This window comes from Periplaneta americana, chromosome 7 (genome assembly GCF_040183065.1).
Source record: "Periplaneta americana isolate PAMFEO1 chromosome 7, P.americana_PAMFEO1_priV1, whole genome shotgun sequence".
Taxonomy (NCBI): Eukaryota; Metazoa; Arthropoda; class Insecta; order Blattodea; family Blattidae; genus Periplaneta; species Periplaneta americana.
This window is the reverse complement of record NC_091123.1, coordinates 188020019-188041191: the sequence shown is the minus strand read 5'-3', so window position 1 is coordinate 188041191 and position 21173 is coordinate 188020019. Positions and strand designations below refer to the sequence as shown.

The 21173-nt window shown below is 33.9% G+C and overlaps 1 protein-coding gene across 1 annotated transcript in view; it reads right to left on the bottom strand.

The window, feature by feature from the left end:
- Positions 1-10650: 10650 nt before the first annotated feature.
- Positions 10651-21173, bottom strand: part of mgl (low-density lipoprotein receptor-related protein megalin) — a 156960-nt gene continuing 146437 nt past the window's right edge. Inside the window, exons 56-59 of the mRNA XM_069829941.1 lie at positions 19548-19700; positions 16731-17142; positions 14635-14752; positions 10651-12626 (exon numbers count right to left, since the gene is read on the bottom strand). Of these exons, the coding sequence (XP_069686042.1) occupies positions 12267-12626; positions 14635-14752; positions 16731-17142; positions 19548-19700 (1043 nt within the window). The 3' untranslated portion in view covers positions 10651-12266. The remainder of the gene's footprint in view (positions 12627-14634; positions 14753-16730; positions 17143-19547; positions 19701-21173) is intronic.

Genomic DNA, 21173 nt, shown 5'->3' with positions numbered 1-21173 from the left:
TCAGAACAGATAATTTGGTTTTAATTAGGATACATAAAATAAATTGACAAATGAAACATTTGGCCTACAGTCAGTATCAGGAGTTAAACGATTACCTCAGAGAAATTAATTATTGTTCACAGAATCATTTCTCTTCTTTGTTGTGATTTCATAATTCTATTCCTTCTCTAGCACTGAAGTATGTATTATCATGAAAGACCATGCAGTGTGCAGCAATTTGACACCATTAGATAATATTAATAATGGAGAATGTAAGATTAGCATTCCATAGATCACAGCATTCTAAGCAACTGAGAGCTTTTTTTATAAAGTCACGTACCAGTACGCCTACGCTAAAAATCGGGAAATACCGTGTTCAGAACCTAAAATATTAATATAAATTAACAATAGTCTTCAAGCTATTCATGACTCACCTATTTATACAGAAATCTGGCCCGTCTCTCCTTACTTCTTGCGAACTTCTTCCGATGATTGAAGTCAACAATGCTCAAGAGGAAGTGACGTTCTATTGACAGCATTGCAAGAGCCGACATTCGATCTTCAGATATTGTGCTTCTCAAAAATGTTTTTACTCTTTTGTGAGTAGAAAAACATCTTTCAGCCTCAGAAGTCGTCATAGGGATTGTTAGTAAAATTTCTGGTAATTTTGTACACTCGCCGAAAGCTGAACATAAATTGTCTCTGAAAAATTTCGTTATAGACACACAGCCTGAAATGTTTCTGAACTCGTCAATTCCATAAATAACTGAAAGTTCAGTGAGACTATTTCTTTCATTTATGAACGGATACGCTCTGATGACGCTGGATGTCACTAACACCGTCCTTTCTCTACGCCTCTTCTCCCCCGAACAAACCACATGGAAAACAGAACACTTTCACAGCCACATAACCACTGAAACTTCTCGTACGCATCAGAATTGAATTTTCTGTTGAACGACCTGGTTTTGATTTTCACGCACTGCGAAATTTCGAGGTATGGAGTCGATCTACCAAGACGTTAATCTCACACTTCTTTTCTGAATTTATTTTAGTAGGTTATTTTACGACGCTTTGTCAACATCTAAGGTTATTTAGCGTCTCAATGAGATGAAGGTGGTAATGCCGGTGAAACGAGTCCGGGGTCCAGCACCGAAAGTTACCCAGCATTTACTAATATTGGGTTGAGGGAAAACCCCAGAAAAAACCTCAACCAGGTAACTTGCCCCGACCGGGAATCGAACCCGGCCCACCTGGTTTCACGGCTAGACGTGCTAACCGTTAAGGCTCATTCACAATGAAAATTAAACATAACGTAAGCGTTAACTTAACGTTACAGTAAAATCAAGAAGTCATACCATCAGCGAATAGGGATTATAAAGAATGGACACTTCGCGTCGGTACCTTTGATGTAGCCGGACTGATTTCAATGACCTTCAAGCCAGCTAGAGCGTGAGATTCTGCTTTCTCCCTAGAGTTGGCGCTGACATCACACCAGCTAGCAGTCGACACAGCGGAAATATAACACATAATTAATACATCCAGGTACATTATGTACTCAAAATAAATTGGATCCATAAAATAATAAATCCGTCATTAACTGTAATGTCTAGACTCTGGAGTTCCTTTATAATGAGAGATGAGACGTTCATCCCAACAACAATTGAAATATGTAATGATTTGATAAAACTGAAAATGGAAAAACAAAACTCTTATGAGAAGTAAAACCATATACCTACATTATATTATATACAAATATTAAACGAATTTGATACTTAATTTTATAATGTATTATATTATTTGATAATATAATTTATTATATCTGAAATATAAAAACTATTATTACAACTAGTTCGTCACTGAGAAATAAGGAAAAGCTGTTAAATTGAATTTATTTGAAGCAAAGCGTTACTGGATTATGCAATAAGATAGGCGCTGTTTGAATCCTGTGTCTCAACTCTATTCTCATTTATTATCTTAGCCTGTGTTCGATTACACTAACCTCTAGCGCTTGAAAGTAGAACTAAACGCTGGCGCACAGAGAAACAAAACACAGGAAAATTCGCTCAGTGTCCATTCTTTGTAATCCCTATTCGCTGATACCATCATTCACGATGGAAACATGAACATAACAGCAAACATACTTGGTAACCATGGAAACATAATAACGACGCCATTTCCTCATATTCTGTCGTATACTGCAGCGCTCCACGATTGTGTTCTGTTTGCAAATCACGTAAGCATAAGCATCATCTTAACTAGGGTCTATTTAATGTAGTAGAACGTATATACTGGCACAAATAACACTATTAATTTATTACAATAACTTCTTACGCACCACCACGTGCTCTCAACTAACTCGACTCAAGTAACTGCAGTGAAAAAGGAAAGCAAAAACACGAATAAAATATAAAGCTCATCCTCTAAAAAAAAGCTTGTTTCCGCGCCTAATTGCAGTCGCGGGGAGGGCATGTTCTGTCTCTTTCACTCATTCATTGTTACTCGAGCTACTTTTTCAAAGCTCCTTCTTTACCTCCCTGATCGTTTATCAACAACTTAAAATCCACACTCCTCTTCCCGGAGATATATCCAAGTTAAAGCCAGTCTCCATAAGAAACACGGTCATTTACTGTTGCAAGTCAACGATGGGGCTCCTACAAACGATTCTAGTTGGTTGAGAAACTTACTACAGCTGATTATACCAATCATATACTTAGACACAATAATTTAACTTGTATTTTAAACCAAAATATCCGTAAATTTTTCCAGGTGTAGCGCAAACTTGCTACAACCTTAAGGAGTAGCGCCTGGCTGTACTCAACTGTTTTGGTACGAACTTCCTACCTATGGTGATAACGTGCTTCCTGCCATGGCCAAAGGGCAGCGCGGAAACAATTTACGTAGTTTACCGCGCAAACCTGACGTCACTCGTTTAGAACGTCACAGAAGGGAGAAAGTAGATATTTTTCACTTGCTTGGTGCATCCCTTAAGGTGCGTATAAAAGAGTGACTTAAAGAGAAATCACCAGCAAGATCAGGCCACTACTCCCACTCTGAGTCAGTCACTTCGATTCGCCATGTTTGCTTCAACTCTCCATCATTCACTGCCGTAATATTCCTTGGTTGGATTCCCCACATTCATCCCGCCTTACTTTCCCTGACTCTTCCTTCAGAACCCTCTACAGTCGAAAAATCACGAGCTATTCCCTTTGAGCCCTCGAGAGCCGAGTTTATCCATTTCCCCACTTGTCACCGAGCCCCGAAGTTTCTCACTGTCGAAAAATCTCGAACCTGGATTTCATCTCTCTCCAAGTTCTCCTACTTCCATATCATATCCTAGGTCCCTCCGATTCACACTCTCCCGCTACCCCTTTCTTTCTATGCCTTCAGCCCTATCTTACTCTCGTTGCCTTCTAACCCTACCCACATCGAAGTTCCAGGACGAGTTTCTAAACTATTGTTAATATTAGAGCAGAAAAATTCGCTCTGGTGTCGGGGATCAAACCCGGGTAATTGGTTCTACGTACCAAGCGCTCTAACCATTGAGCTATGCCGAAGTTCAATTCACAGCACCGGATCGAAGCCCCCGCCTCCAATGGTTTTCCCTTTTTTTTTTCAGGTTCGATCCCTGGTGCCGGAGCGAATTTTTCTCCTCTAATATTAATTGATACCATGACAGATGTATTCTGTAGGACCAAAAATTAATTAGTCTTTACGTAGATTCTAAACTATTAGTTTCCATCTTGGTACTCCGAGAACCAGGGAAAACATGTAACTTTTTTTTCGTTTTGTTTTTAATAAACCAACTGTCATAACAGCCTATCTCTACCTTACTTACTTACTTACTTACTTACTGGCTTTTAAGAAACCCGGAGGTTCATTGCCGCCCTCACATAAGCCCGCCATTGGTCCCTATCCTGAGCAAGATTAATCCAGTGTCTACCATTATATCCCACCTCCCTCAAATCCATTTTAATATTATCTTCCCATCTACGTCTCGGCCTCCCCAAAGGACTTATTCCCTCCGGCCTCCCAACTAAAACTCTATATGCATTTCTACATTCGCCCATACGTGCTACATGCCCTGCCCATCTCAAACGTCTGGATTTTATGTTCCTAATTATGTCAGGTGAAGAATACAATGCGTGCAGTTCTGTGTTGTGTAACTTTTTCCATTCTTCTGTAACTTCATCCCTCTTAGCCCCAAATATTTTCCTAAGAACCTTATTTTCAAACACCCTTAACCTCTGTTCCTCTCTCAAAGTGAGAGTCCAAGTTTCACAACCATAAAGAACAACCGGTAATATAACTGTTTTATAAATTCTAACTTTCAGATTTTTTGACAGCAGACTAGATGACAAAAGCTTCTCAACCGAATAATAAATACTACTAAATATTAAATAATAATCTTCCCTTTCTTTACCATCACATCACCCCTCTCCCCCCAATGCCTCGTCCCTCTTGTCCATCATCGTTTCCCTTCTCTTCAGTGGAGGTGCAACGGACAAAATGGATTTTGTTCATTATTTGGATAACTGAAATTTGAACCTTATAAGTTCCAAGAAAATGTGTGAATTAAATATTCCAAATGTTTGATCATAAATTGTTGTAAATCTAGAAAATGATTACATAACATAAACGCAAGGTGATGCAATTTTTGGATAGTATTTTGATCATTAAATTAGCCGCATACATTACTCTATTACTCATGACAGGTTCTGCTCTGATCAGACAGCAGATGTGGATCTTCTTAATTACAGATCATTGAGACTGCACAAAATGTCTTGAAGTACCTACATAGATTGCAAGATCAAATTGTCACTCATTCTGAAAGAGAAGATATCTTCTAGTAATTCTGCCAGAAAAGTAAGGTTGTCCGGTTTCCATTGATAAACAGTGTTTACACTACCACATATGAAATTCACAAAAAAATGTTTGGCTGTTCAATACCACTTGGAGACAAAAATAATACAAATGTATGTGCGTGTGTTTCAAGTGTTCATGTGGATATGTGTGTGTGTACCTGCCTGCCTGTTTGAGGAAAGGAACTAAGCCTACTGGTAAAAGAAATGAAATATTCAAGTACCGGTAATTGGTTTACACAACACAGATATTTGAGAAAAGAAATGGTGGTCTACAAATACATTCATTACCATATCCCACAAAATGTTCTACTAAATGCTTCTGTCATTATTTGAAAATTTCTCCACACTCACCTCACCTCCTCCTCTTCCTTCTCCTCCTCATCATATCATCATCATCATCATAATCATCATCATCATCCCACCACAACATTAGAAGTCTCTGCTAGGCGCGGATTTAAGGGGAGAGGTAATAAGGCCCTCCCCTTTTGCAATTCACCTTGTCAAAAATATAAACAAAAGAAAAAATATATATTAATTTAGGTTTATACATTTTGATTAATTATAGGTACAGTGCTACTTTAACCAAATAAATAAAATATGTTTTATTTAACGACGCTCACAACTGCAGAGGTTATATCAGCGTCGCTGGATGTCCGGAATTTTGTCCCACAGGCGTTCTTTTACATGCCAGTAAATCTACTGACATGAGCCTGTCGCATTTAAGCATACTTAAATGCCATCGACCTGGCTCAGGATCGAACCCGCAATTTTGGGCATAGAAGGCCAGCGCTATGTCAACTCGCCAACCAGGTGGACTACTTTAACCAAAATAAAGTTAATCCATTTTTCCTATGACATAATATCTGCAGTGCCTGGGAAAAGTGACACAAGTCAGTTTCCACAAACCTTTTTTGATAATTTATTGACAACTTACGGAACATCTGCTCGCTTGGAAAAAGAGACATAAGTATTTCTCCCATTACAATAATTCATACAGAAAAAAATTAAATGGACATAAACCAGTGTAAGTTGTCAATAAATTATCAAAAAAGGTTTGTGGAAACTGACTTGTGTCACTTTTCCCAGGCACTGCAGATATGATCTTCGTATAATAAAAGCTTATAAGAAAATTGTTTGAAATAAATTTTCTAGCTTTACTGTCAGCCTCAGAAAACACGGTAAAATTTCCTTCGACTAATATTATTGGACAGCATGTCATTTGTTATTTTTCACTGATGGTGATGGCTCACTGTATATAAAAATCTTTAATAAAAACCAATCGATCACAGAGTTATAAAAAAATTTAAATTATGGTTTATTTAAAGACACTTGCAACTGCCGAGGTTATACCAGCGTCACTGGTGTGCCAGAATTTTGTCCCACAGAAGTCCTTTTACACCAGTTATACAATGCAGAACCCCTGTCACTGATACGTAATACTGATCTTCCTATATGCGTAACTGGTGTGTAAATACTGAGTATGTGCCTTACTAAAAGAATGTACTGAAGAAGAAGAATAAAAATGCGCGCTATATCTAAAAGCATGTGTGTGTCGTCTGTCTCTGCATGTGTTTCTTTTCACAAATATATTTCCAACAAAATGCAATGTGTGAATCCTCACGTCCCCATTCCTACATACAAATCAGACTCTGTAGTTTTTTTGTTCAATTGCAGGGCTCTTAACTTGGCATTATTCGCCTTAACTCTACGAGCCTGCTCATAGATGTTGCTAGTGTCAAGAATTATAGACTACTTAGTTCGTCAGAGACTATCCAGAGTGCTCCATAGGCAGTGGATCTACAATCAGACCCTGTAATTTACTATCTGATTGGATTAATATCACTCAATAAAATAATTGTATTCCAATGGATATCATCCCATTGTGGAATCCTGGGAAACGAGAATGCGGATGCTTTAGCAAAGAAGGGCAGCACTGCTACTTACAGACCTGTTACTAAATCTACGTATTACTCTGTGAAGAGATTTATTAAATCTACATACTTAGACTTCAACAAACAAAATTTGATAACACAATCTCAAGGGAAAAAATGGAACTCTCTGCATCAAAATCCACAGTTAATTCTCGATTTACCACGAAAATCGTCTGTAGCTGCATTTAGATCGGCAACAGGCCATGATTGTTTGGCCAAACACCTGCATAGAATTGGAATATATCAGTCCCCTAACTGCCCATTGTGCAGCTCAAACCAAGAAATGGATTCGGAACACCTCAAAATCTGTGCTTCAGTGGCTGACTATGATAATATCTTTGAAAAATATTGGAGTGCAAGAGGTCAAATGACTTTATTGTCAAACGCCTGGCATTAGAAAACAACAACAACTATCTGATTGGATGTTAAGCTGGAGACAGATTAAGAAAGAATTAGAAGCAAAAATATATTGCTAGTAAAATTAGTCTGAACACACTGTAATCTCCGTTTTAAAATTTTGTTTCTGTATCTAGACTGACATTAGCTAATAAGAATATAGTAATATAGGCTACAAATAATTATGTAGGTGTAAGTAGCATTGAAATAATATAGTGTTGTGTAACAGAGAAACTATTTTTTGGTACTGTCACATTTCAGTCACCTGATGATTTCTGTTAAAGAGAAGTAGGATACCTGATACATACATAGGTCTTAAGAGATTTGTGGTAGATAAAGCAATTATTAGTTAAGTTATCTTAAGTGATTCATTCCATGTTATTGTAATATGCTCATGACAGTGAAAACACACTTATTTCCTTTTACACAAATATTTTTGATTCAGAACAAAATTAAATTTGTTAATGTAAAGTTTATGTGATAATCCACATGTTTGTATATGTTTTGTATTTGATTCTTAGGTTGAAGCGAGATCAATCAAGTTTCTGCAGTAACTGTATCAGTTTGTTTCATGATGTTATACATATATTAAAATCTTCAACTGAATGTTGTAGGAAAAGACCAAACTTGAAAGCAGAGATATTAACTCGGTTGTAATCTTAAATGTTTCCTCCCGATTACACTCCCTAATAGTGAGAAAAATTGTGTAAATTTTTCTAGTGGCAATGACATTTCAGAATACCTTACTATAATTAAACACACACATAATAATACCTTGAGCAGTGTTCCTTCTTCTTCCATTAAATTACGTAGAATATATACACAGATTCTTCTGTTAAATCAATTATTATACTGGATTAGAACTTGGGATAATGATGATGCTGGTGAGGAAAGGAATTTGGTAATATAACAATTAGCCATATCCAGATCATTACTAATAGCCTGCCTCTTGTACTGAATTCTGAAGTATGAGTAGCAACACACACATAGAAAACCGAGAGCTTAAGAAAATGTGAACGTAATAATTTTTAAACTTATCTTTTCTTTTCTTAGCTGTCTCCAAGGCAAACAGTGAATATAGCGTGGAAGATAGAAAACAATATAAATATCGTAAATAAAATTCATCAATAAAGTGTAAAATAATGTTATAAATTTTAAAGAAAGATATTGTAGATGAAAAATTTTAAATGCAAAACACCTTTGCGTTAAATCATTCATATTTATAAGAACATTTTGATCCTTTGCATTTTTCATAGAAAAGAATGGTGGAGGTGTTCATCTTTCGCTAATTATTACAAAAGAAAGTGAAAATCGCTATTTATATAATACCATATAAGTATAATAAGAGCATAATGGTCGTTTATTACATTATAAGGCACAGCTTGATTTTCCAGTTTATACCGATACATGTATATATAACAGTTACCGGTATTCAATCACTAATTCTCAATAAGATTAATATTTAGATATTGTATAATAAAAAAAGAATTGGTATATTTTAGAGACTCGCTGTATTTGAAAGATCGTTATTTAATAAATAATGTGACTGAAGAAGACACTAAATTTATCACAAGTAATGGCGACCTATATTGTGTAAACAAGAAGGAACAGTATACATAACCTCCCTCTGAAAGAAAATTTTCAGCAGCACTTGGCATATTATAGTGTAGCTAATAATTACAGTTTGACTATGGCATTTCGATTGAAAAACCGACAGAATAAAAATAGCACGCAGTATTTTTAGTCGAGAGAATTTAATCATAGTAAGATTTTTTAAAATTGAAAATTGGGATAAAATAAATCATTTTTTATTTCTCCTTCATTAGACGCCAAATAAATTTCGTATTGGGGCAGTGAAACTATATCTAGGACACTGTCTTCTTGAGCTCTACCATGGTTAAAATACTACTGCTGTACAGGTCGTGTTCAGAAGTATTCTCTTTTAATGCCAATAATAATTTCACATAAAAATAATGAAGTAAGCCAATAACACGTTTTAAGATTTTGTAATTGACAAATTTACTTTTATTTCAGAGATGATGATCCACTATTCTAAACAGAGGGGGACACGTATGATTGTCTTTTATCAGTGGATAAAACATTTTTGTAAAATGCTTTATTCGCTTCAACAGTAAGAATGAACACAACGAAAACTATTATATTTGCTCATATATTAAGTAGTTTAGTATAAATGAAGTGATCCATTCTAGGATTAGTGAGAAATAACCAGAATCACATGAGTGAAGCATTTAATAGAATTGTTCAAGTCTTTGTTGTTAAATTAATTTAGGAACTCGATTGAATAAAAAATGGTACCAGTATCAATCTATTTTGAAGATGATGTAGGCTTAAATACCGGTAGTTAAATATAAATAAAACTTTCCATGTGAAAGAAAACTAATAGTTGAATATAAACAAAACTTTCCACGCAAAACGAAACTACATCATTGTAGAATATTTATGCTTAATATGGCAGAATGATTTAATAATTAAGAATATATTGCGTTTATAATAATACCTTACATTTTGTAAGATAAACACTACGTAGAATGTCAATTTTATTAAATTTATATAAAGCTACATTTTGTTATTCTACCTATCCATAATGAAATGTGAAAACAAACTCAATTTATTTATCGAAAGATTAATAGCATGTTCCTGTTTTGTAAGAGCATTGTGTTTCTGACATGTGTAAACTATTTAATGTACAAAACAATCCTTTTTTGTACATAATAAATTCTAGTCGATGATAATATTTTTATTTTAATTATACTGTAAAATATTGCGCATAATTAAATGAATGGTAACTTGGTGGAGAATAGAATACATTTGTAATCTAATAGGAAAGTACCGGTGATAAGAATTTGAAAAGTACTGCTAGTATAATCAATTATTAATATATGAAAATGACTTCACTTAATAAATCAACATTAAGATGTCAATTATCAGTTAGTAAAGAATATAGAAGGTGGAAGAAATGTATTTTAAGAAAGTTTATATGAGTGTATTTAGTAGCGTTAATAAAAACAATATGTTCTACAAGAATTCTTAAGCACTTAAATTTCTTAGGTGTTACTGAATTACTACCCTATCAATCCTCGAAAAGATGAGAAGTCAAACTGGACCAACTCTATGATCAGAACGAAATGTACAGCCTCAGACTATAGAAATAGCGATGGCGATTTTTATTAAATTTACTGATAAATATGTCTTATAGTTCGATAATATGTATGGAGGTCAAATGTATTTATTAGTGATGAAACACATTCCTGGGTACAAAAATGTGTACTCTGCAATTTTGTTCATACATTTTGTCACAAACAGCTCCATGTGAAATATACGCGTCTATATCAGTTCTCTAAAGAAAAATATACTTAATATCTTTTCATTCATGCAATAGAGTTCGTCATATGCAGAAGTCTTCATTATTTTAGGCAGTATTAGTAACAATGAGAATACAGCGAAATTTCAATATGGCTAGATGAAAAACACAACCCATCGGGTTATCTTTACTGTAAAATTTGTTTTGTTCTTCATACAAGTAGACTATAATCTGTACAGAATTTAGTGTGGTCTTACCCGCAGGGTTTTAGTTAGGCTACCGTAAGTACATTATGCAAACTTAACAATGCAGTGTGTAGTGTACATGAGTGTGTATGTAACAGATGTTAAGTGTGCTTCTGTAGCAGCATACAGTGAGTTATTCACAATAACGGCAACTTTTACAGAAAAAAAAACAAAATAGGGGAAGTAGGTATCTAACTAAAGCCCAGAAGATACTCCACGTAAGAAGGACCTTCCCCCCTCCCCTCCTCTCCCATAAAACAATTCTGTACAATACTCTGGAAGAATATTCGTTATATTAAACATTTCCATCTGAGTTCAACTCAAGTTATTACATCTAGGGGTGGAATGGTAAGAAAGGAATGTGATTCAATTAATATGTTGGACGGTCTCATTTTGATATTTGCACGTTATTAGATAACCTGTTAGCCCCAGCACAACAAACTGACAACTGGAGCAGAGAAGTGCATGCGTGGCCTTGACAGTAGTGAGCAATCGATCCTGGGAATCAAGACCATACATTCAACAATGTCCTACAATAAAAAATTACATACTTTCTGGAATGTTACAGAGTGAGTATTCATGTTTTAAAGCAGTTGTTTGCATTTCACGAAGTATTTGCAGATCTAAACATAAATGAAACGGACTCAAAGGTGCAAATTAATGTCTTACATGAAATGTAACTTTATAAAGCTATTGTAACTTTTTTTATCTCTTTTTTTTTTCAAAAATATGCAAAGGGCTATGGAAAAAAATATTTTTCCAAGTCTATGTGGTATGTTCCCTAAATAAAATTTACAATATTTCTTTCAAATATATACATATTGGAAGATTTCAGTACCCTCTCGGCTCCTGCAGCAACAAACATTTACCTTGACCAATAGAAAAATATTTTCATTATCTCTTATTCTTTCATCAGTCATTAAATTTATATATAAAAAAACTATTTTTTTTTTTTTTTTTTAAGTTTTGTGTTTTGTAATGAATGTTGTAGGGATGCAGACAGTAATAAACCCTAGTCATTGTGCACCAGACACAGTCAACAGTTGGCTAACCTGGAACCGTCAGGTAAAGTCCTCCTCACAGCTCAGAATCATCCACACCGATACACAGCTCACATCGCAGCACACAAACATCCTGGTCCTCTTCTTAAAATATATTAAATAACTTCTCTGCAGGATGTTCCACAACATACATCATCATGGTGGTCTTATATATTAAAAATAGCATAGCTCTCCATGTAGGTACATTATAAAATACTGGAAGGTATCTATACCAATTATTTATTTTAATATAGGCTGAGGCATCTCCCTTTATGTGACCTATCGTAACTTGAGCCGATATTTAACGGAAAAAAATCACCAAAGCCTGAGCCCTTCCCCACAAACAAGATCCTCCTTTCTTCACCAAGCAATTAAACCTCGACGCTCCATTCTGAGTCTTTGAAAGAGAAAGGGATTAACAACAGATCCCACATGGAGCAGGCAATGATCACGCTCTGCTGTGTTACGCAACGCTCAGTCCTCAACAACGATTAGCACTCCGACTTGTCTTCTTCCACTAGTTTCTGCGTATCCTTGCCGGTATCGGTGGAACTCGGATCCAGCTCTCTGTGTCGGATATGGATCTGAGGAGATGACCTTTGTATGACGCTCGACGGAGCAAGGACAGCTGATGCCGGCTCCGGATGAGGCATCACATCGACTTCCCCATTCCCTGTCATAACTTTTGACTTTGTTACGTCAGATGGCACCTCGTAGATACCGCCACCTCCTCCGCCATTGCCTGTTGGGCCACTTCCATCCATATTGCCCAACGCATCATACATAGGATTGCTGAAGTCTCTATTCTTAGAACCTATATCACCCATGTTGTATTCCACATCCATCGGCTCCTAAACACATCAAATTACAGTTTTATTCATATTCCTTATTGTTTGCAATAAATGAATAAGTAAATAAATAAATAAATAAACAAACAAATGAACAAATAAATGAATAAATAAACAAATAAATAAATAAGTAAATAAATAAATGAACAAATAAATGAATAAATAAATAAACAAATAAATAAACAAATAAATGAACAAATAAACAAATAAATAAACAAATAAATAAATAAATAAATAAACAAATAAATGAATAAATGAATAAACAAACAAATAAACAAATAAATGAATAAATAAACAAATAAATAAGTAAGTAAATAAATAAATAAATAAATGAACAAATAAATGAATGAATAAATAAATAAATAAATAAATAAACAAATAAACAAATAAATAAACAAATAAATGAATAAATAAACAAATAAATGAATAAATAAACAAATAAATAAATAAGTAAATAAATAAATAAATAAATGAACAAATAAATGAATAAATAAATAAATAAACAAATAAATGAACAAATAAATAAACAAACAAATAAACAAATAAATGAATAAATAAACAAATAAACAAATAAATAAATAAGTAAATAAATAAATAAACAAATAAATGAATAAATAAATAAACAAATAAATAAACAAATAAATAAACGAACAAATAAATGAACAAATAAATAACTAAATAAACAAATAAATGAATAAATAAACAAATAAATAAATAATTAAATAAATAAATAAATAAATGAACAAATAAATAAACAAATAAATGAATAAACAAACAAATAAACAAATAAATAAACAAATAAATGAATAAATAAACAAATAAACAAATAAATAAATAAATAAGTAAATAAGTAAGTAAATAAATAAATAAATAAAAAGAAATGAATAAATGAATAAATAAACAAATAAATAAACAAACAAATAAATAAATAAATAAATAAATAAATGAACAAATAAATAAATAAACAAATAAATAAACAAATAAATGAATAAATAAACAAATAAATAAATAAATGAACAAATAAATGAATAAATAAATGAACAAATAAATAAACAAATAAATAAACAAATAAATGAATAAATGAATAAATAAACAAATAAACAAATAAATAAATAAATAAATAAATTGATCGATCAATCAATTTTCTTAATGTACCCAATAGGATGTTGATACCATAGGAACCACTTGATCCAGTGTATCCTTTACTTAGGATTTCTTTTAAAATTTCAATATTTGATTACTTCCAAATAAATTTGTTACCTGTAAGCCTACTTAGTCCTGTGTACATAAGTACTGTTATTCTCAGAGATGTTAAACAATTTCACAATATGGCAAATCCAGATACTTCAGAGAAATGTATTATTGTTGGAAGCATATTATATGTAAAAAAAATAGCATTTTTTAATCATGAATAATAAATATGTGTAACTACAGATGACAAGAACTACTTACAGTTTAATTTTCATTTTTCAATACATGTAATCATATAAAAATGTAGTTACAGTACTGTATTATGATAAAAGAAGTTTTCCACCTTAGCCTAGAACTATGCAGCTATTTAAGTTATCTGAAAATGTGTCAGTATTTAATCCATCAGATGGTAAAAATTAGTTCCATACTATAATTCATTATTTATCCATCTTTCTGCAACAATTCAAAATATGTAAATATGCAGTTCTCCTTCTGATAAAAAAAAGTTTGAAAAATGATGAAAACTCATACATTTGATGGATGGCAAAAGTTTGTAGGAAGCTTTCAATTAAATTTACCCGAAGAACTCTGAAGAAATAATTCAGTCCCTCCTGAAAACCAAATAACTTGAAAATATTTGCCTTCTATTTGCTATGAAAATGCGTGTGACAAGTTTAGACTTACGAAGAATATTGGTAATTGTGAATTTGTAATTATCATTTGCGCAGGTTAGCCATTAATTATTAAAAAAAAGGTTTTAAATTAATTAACCTCGAAATTAGTATGTACTACCAAAAATTGTGTTGCACGATATACTTACAGCTCTGCCTTGTGGACCATTTGACGCAAACGTTGGTGTTCCGAATTCAACATTCGTGCCTTGTCTAAAGGAAACACTCTGCGAGTTTGACAGTCCGCCCAAACCGGTGCCTTTGCCACTGCAAACAAAACACGAACATAATAAATAAGTAAATTACCGTATTTGTTTGAATTGGTAATCTTATGCACATTGGTACTGCAATTTGCGCTTTTAGAATTGACGTATAGTATTTCCTTGTTAAATTTATATTAAGTCAAACAGCGATTTTAATTAATTATTATGTAACTATATCACGTTAATGATAAATATGTTATAAAATGTAGATGTCACGGGAGATAGAAGTAATTTTAGTGTACCTCTAACTCATAGACGATTGTGAAATGTTAATATTTGACTGTGCATTTGTAAACAGCAGATGAACCATCAATCAATGCTTTCGAATATTAATTACATTATAGTGTGGTTAGAAATATGTGAACAGAAATGTATTGATCATGATCTATATCTGCATGTTATGTTGCGTGCTATTCATGTACACCATAAGAAAATCTATCTTGAATCTTTTAGGTTAAGTTCTTCTTAAAAATATTCAGAATAGTGGTACCGGTAGTTGGCAAAATTAAATATATTTAAGTCTGTACAATTCTGGTCAAATTGTATGACCCTACAATTGAATACTTTAGAGACTATTATCGTATACAAGGACAGATTGAAGTATTTGGCCTATTGTTCGGAGCAAGGGGAACAATTCCGAAATTCTCAGTTGAATGTTTTAAGTCTTTTGGAATTCTTTTAAATATTTTGAAAATTATTGCTATAGACGTAATGAAGTATTCTGTTCAGATTTTACGTAATCACCTGTACACCTAAATTTCCTTATATTCTATTTGATTACTAGTAATTATTGACTAAAAGTACTTTCCCAAGGGTAGCTTCCATTTGAAAATAAACATCGTAAATAGTGATAACGCAAATGTTTATTTTTATTTTATTTGTTCAGTATGCTGTGTCGTTTGGCAACCCTTACTGAAGGGCAGCTACCCTTGTGGGGTTTATATATATAATAACTAGAGAATGAAACAAAATATTATTTAGGCTACATACATTTTAGGTACGAATAATAAAAACAATGAAGAGCAGTGACTTTTTTTTTATAAAGATGTACCTTTAAAGATGTTGTGAATTATATGGAATTTAGGGAAGGCTCCACTGAATATCATAAAAATTAAAAAAAATATATATTGGCTATTTCACTTTTTTAAAATGTATATTTTCATACCCCAAATGAATTTAGTTCAATTATGATTACAAATGTGTTTAAAAATGTTTTTAAATTATGGAGCTGAAGGGGCGTGGCATTCACAGAACTGGCAAAATTATTTTTCATCAAAGAATTCTTTTTTTACAAATTTTTTATTACAAATCTAGTAACTTCATCTTAAGTTAGTAGATGAATGTAGCAGAAGAGAATTTGAATAGGTACGTGTTACATAAATGCTCATTTTACTTTCAAATCCATTTTGCAGCAAGTTTATTTTTCTTGATTCAATACCAACTTTCTTATGGCAAATACTAATCAATCTGGATGAAATTTTTACTGCAAGTATTTATGAGGTAGCTGCATATTTCTATGCATTCATTTTGTAAAAATGATGCTAGTTTATTTTATTAATATTTTACTTTTCATGAATTACAGAAAAAATAACGTTTTCAAAATTAAAAAAAAAAAAAAAAAATTGAAAGTGAATAAATAAGATATTTCATAAAATCAATGCATAGAAATGTTTCTGTATGTCTTGTGAATGTAACCAAGAAAAAAGGAAGTTTAAAAATTGAGATCTTATACTAAAAAGTTGGGTTTGGAAATATTTCTAAACAGAATAGAAAAGAAATAAAAAATCAAAAGCCAAAAACATTTGGAAGTTTAAAATTTGGATTTTGTTAGTTCTTTACATAGTAAACATACTCTCAAAATTTGGTTGAAAAAAAATGATTAGGAAAAAAGTTGTCATTTTTAGTGGAATGTCTCCTTAAATATAATAAATACTGTATATGCTCCATCCTAGTGTCAGATATAAATATAGTACCGTACTTACAATGGTCTCTTACGAAGGACGAAGTACACCAGTCCTGCAGCCAAGAGAATTAAAAGTATAACAACGATTGGGATCACGATGGCGGCCGTGTTGGCTCCAGCACCCGGCACAGGTATCTTCTGCACATGGTTGTCACAAAGGTCGCCGTGGTAATCAGTGGGACACAGACAAGTGAGTTCGCCCGAGTCCGTCTCATGGCAGAGTCCGCCATTCTGGCACTTGCAGACCCGTGGAGATGGCCGGGGCCTCTCCGATGCAGCATCGCATAACACTTCGTTGCCACTGTTGCGAGAGTTGGAATTGTCTGGACATGCACATCGGTGTCCGCCAGGCACAATTAGGCACAAATGGGAGCAAGGGCTGTCGCTGCACGGGTTGTTCAGGGTTGTATTGTATCGTGCAGAATGGTACACTGTAAAGATACATTCACTGTTAATAAGCCATCAATGTGAGGAAGATACTGAGATACAATAACAATATTATTTGTTTCAATATCTAATTAAAATAAATCACAGATAGTCTATATAAACATATGTTTCACAATTAACTGACCACTTGTTATTAAAGCAACTGGGGTTAATTTCCGTTGGATCTTCTAAAATTTATGAACGAGAAAATACCTCTAGGCAGAGTGCTGCATTGGAGTTAAATCGCTCGCTTGGACTCGGTCGAGTGTCGCACCCTCGAGTGATTTACGATCGGTCGTGATACGCTCGTAATAAATAGAAGCACAGTACAAGGTCATCTCACCGACATGTCTTATCTTTACTCACACGGTAAAAATAAGGCTTTATTTTCTGCGTTTATGACAAACGTTTAATGGAACGTACCAAAACAGTAACATGAAGTTATAAATAAAATAGTATGAAAAACTTCGATATACAGTTATTATTGCTAATTAATAATTATTCAATATTTGATTTACCACATATATAATATGATAGGTCCATACATAGTGTTCCGCCTATATACTGCGACAATGTAGAAACGTTGTACAAAATATTATTGATATAGCAGTAGATTAATAACAATATTAGTACAGAGATAACGTCACAGAAAATATAATAAAACGAATAATCATGCTGCACAACTGTTACAGACGCAAAGATTGATACACTAATTATTAGAGATTATTATTATTATTATTATTATTATTATTATTATTATTATTACTAGAAAACTTGATGCAGTTCTTGCATTATCGTGATTGTGTTCTCCGTTTATAATAATTACATTTACATCCAATAACATCTATCAGATGTGGCAAAAACAAAATCACTCCTGTATGGAAAAAAAAAACCATTTACCTACAACATTTAAATTACATTTTAAAGCAAGTAACAAGAACGAATGCCTAACACTCGGCTTATACCGTTCGAAGATCTATCGCTCGTGACAATTTTACCCATCATGCATGTGCGCTACCTATCGGATTATGCTATGAACTACTTGGCGCTCGAGTGAAAATGTCCGATGCAGACCTCTGCCTCTAGAGAACTATGGGTTTCCGCCAATAATCTAATACCGTTGGTAATTTTCATAATTTTATCATCAAACTAATGATAAAAAGCAATTTCCGTAATGTAGAAGTTCAAATCAATGAATGGATGGATAAATCAAGGAAGAACAAATCAACGAACAATAAATGACCAAGAAAATGATTGTAATGTAGTATTCTTGTAGTCAAGTCAATCAAGTCGGAAGAAGAAGCGTATCACAGTGACTTAACTCAAAATGAATTGATAATATTGTGACAGCGACGTGAGATTCGAACTCACGACCAGCGTCCCGCAAGAGAGAAGATCGCGCGGAGCACTTTGGGACGGCGCGCGGCGGAAAGAAGAGAGGGGGTGTATTACGTCAACGCGACGAGAGTGCGCGCGCATCTGGTGCTGGTAGAGAGGAGAGGGCTCTGGATTTTTCTGGAGTGCAATCTCTGGAGACGCGTCGAACTTTCGAGGCTACGTCGCTGTGATTATAAAAGAAGAAACGCCAGCGAACTCGAGCAGTTTCAGTTTTCAGTTGATTAGTCAGCCAGTCAGTGAGCAAGCCAGAGCAAGCAAGCCAGTCTTGTGTACCGGAGTTCGACTCGAGTGTGCGTCCGTAACTGTGCCAGCATCCGAAGGCCTGAGTTCGAGTGCAGTGGACCGCAGTTGGAGGGACCTGAGTTCGAGTACAGTGAACTGTCTCTGAAGGTCTGTGGTTCGAGATACTGTGAACTCGAGTGACTGAGCTAGAAGAACTGTGAACTGAGAACTGATAGTTCTGATTTCTAAATAGTGCTTTGTAAATATTAGTTAAGATTAACAGTTCATTGTTGTTCGTAATAGTCCAAGTAAATTGTCATTGTCGTCGGTGGAGTGCTATAACGAATACTGTGCTAGTGAAAATCCAATTGTTGACGAGAGCGTTTAAGGCGAATTGTAGAAAGGAATTATTGTTGGAAGAATAAAATCCTATTGTTGAGTGGAAATAAATTCACAATATAGTATGGAAATTAATTCAAGAAAAGTATAATAGAGAGGAAGAGAAATACCATGGCCCAATTCCTAAATGCGAGAACAATGTGAGCAATAGCCTTCACTGGACAGACGATGATAACCTATTAAAGTGATGAATACGGACTCTGGAAACTGAGTGATTCTCTCTTCTCGCCAACGGTCTCGGTAATAAACCTCGGACCTCTAGTTGTGCAACGTGAAATCCTAATGACAACAATAAAACTATAGACTGGGTGAAGCCAGAAAATAGCACTGGACTAATCTTTGTGGTGTTGATGACAGTTTATTCACTGAAACAGAAAAAAATTGTGCTCACCTTTAATTCCTGATGGGTTCACCAAATCCTTTGCTATTGTAACAGGAACACCTCGACCAAACTTGTCCTGTTTTATGAGTTCTCCGGCATCTCGCGTTACCCAAAACATGCTGCTTTCGAAGACATCTAATGAAATTGGGTGATGAAGTGTCTCTGTGAATAAGAAATTGTAACATCTTCAGATTATACTTCACAAGATGATTTATTTTAGAATATAATTGTTCAAATCTTCTGAACCTCTCTTATATAACACATTGTATGGTGAGTGGATGTAAGTTTATCAGGTAGTGGGCTACCCCTAGTGATCCTGTGACACGGGATATTCACAGAGGACGTTTGGGTCTATCTAACTTACTTATAAATGGCTTTTAAGAAACCCGTAGGTTCATTGCCGCCCTCACATAAGCCCGCCATCAGTCCCTTTCTTGTGCAAGATTAATCCAGTCTCTGTCATCATATCCCACCTCTTTCAAATCTATTTTAATATTATCCTCCTATCTACGTTTCGGTCTTTTCCCCTCCAGCCCCCCAACTAACATTCTATATGTATTTCTGGATTCGCCCATACGTGCTACATGCCCTGCCCATCTGAAACGTCTGGATTTAATGTTCCTAATTATGTCAGGTGAAAAATACAATGCGTGCAGTTCTTAGTTGTGTAACTTCCTCCATTCTGCTGTAACTTCATCCCTCTTAGCCCCAAATATTTTCCTAAGAACCTTATTCTCAAACACCCTTAATCTCTGTTCCTCTCACAAAGTGCGAGTCCAAGTTTCACAACCATACAGAACAACAGATAATATGGATCTATCTAAATCTAACTCAAATTTGAGGATACCACAAACACCCATGTCATATATACCAAGAAACAATTTCTAACCAAGGAAACATTCTTTGATAGAAATCAATCCCGAAATCTAGTACTGATTAGGAACCTGCATCACTAACCACTAGACAAAGAGGCTGGCCATTCTATGGCTAAGTATGATGAGCAACATTATGGAACTCTTTCTTCCAGACATTCTACAAATTCTAATTAGGCCTACAGTAAATGGTACCAGTACCTATTTAGGCTGTTCAATTTCTAGACTTCCTCTAGAAAGAGCCTTACTGTTGATCAAACTCTAAAATTTCTAAGACTTTCAGAAAGTTTCAATTTATGAAAGGCGAAATTAGCAGCACAATCTAAAATAATATCGATGGTGTTCAGGTAAAATGGCTTATCCCACAAAAGAAAACTTTTTCAGAAACAGCTGTAATTAAATTCTAACACATTATTAATTATTTTATATGAAGGAATTTAAACATAATTATCAGAAAACATATTTCCACGTTTTGTAATTAAATTTTAACTATTTACACTAATTACAGCAAAAAATTAGGGTTAAGCCCTTTGACCTAAACATCATCGATATGTAAGTACTGGTACGAGAATCTCAAGTCCTTTGAATCATAGATGTGCAATATTATATATTTATATATATGGAGAGATTGCAAATTTAAAAAAAAATGTGCAACTGTATTGGAAAGTTTTTACAATGTCTATGTCTAGGTATAATAAATTATTTAACTTACGCATCTGAAACTTCATTTCATTTTTGGTTGTGATATGTAGTAGCAAAATTT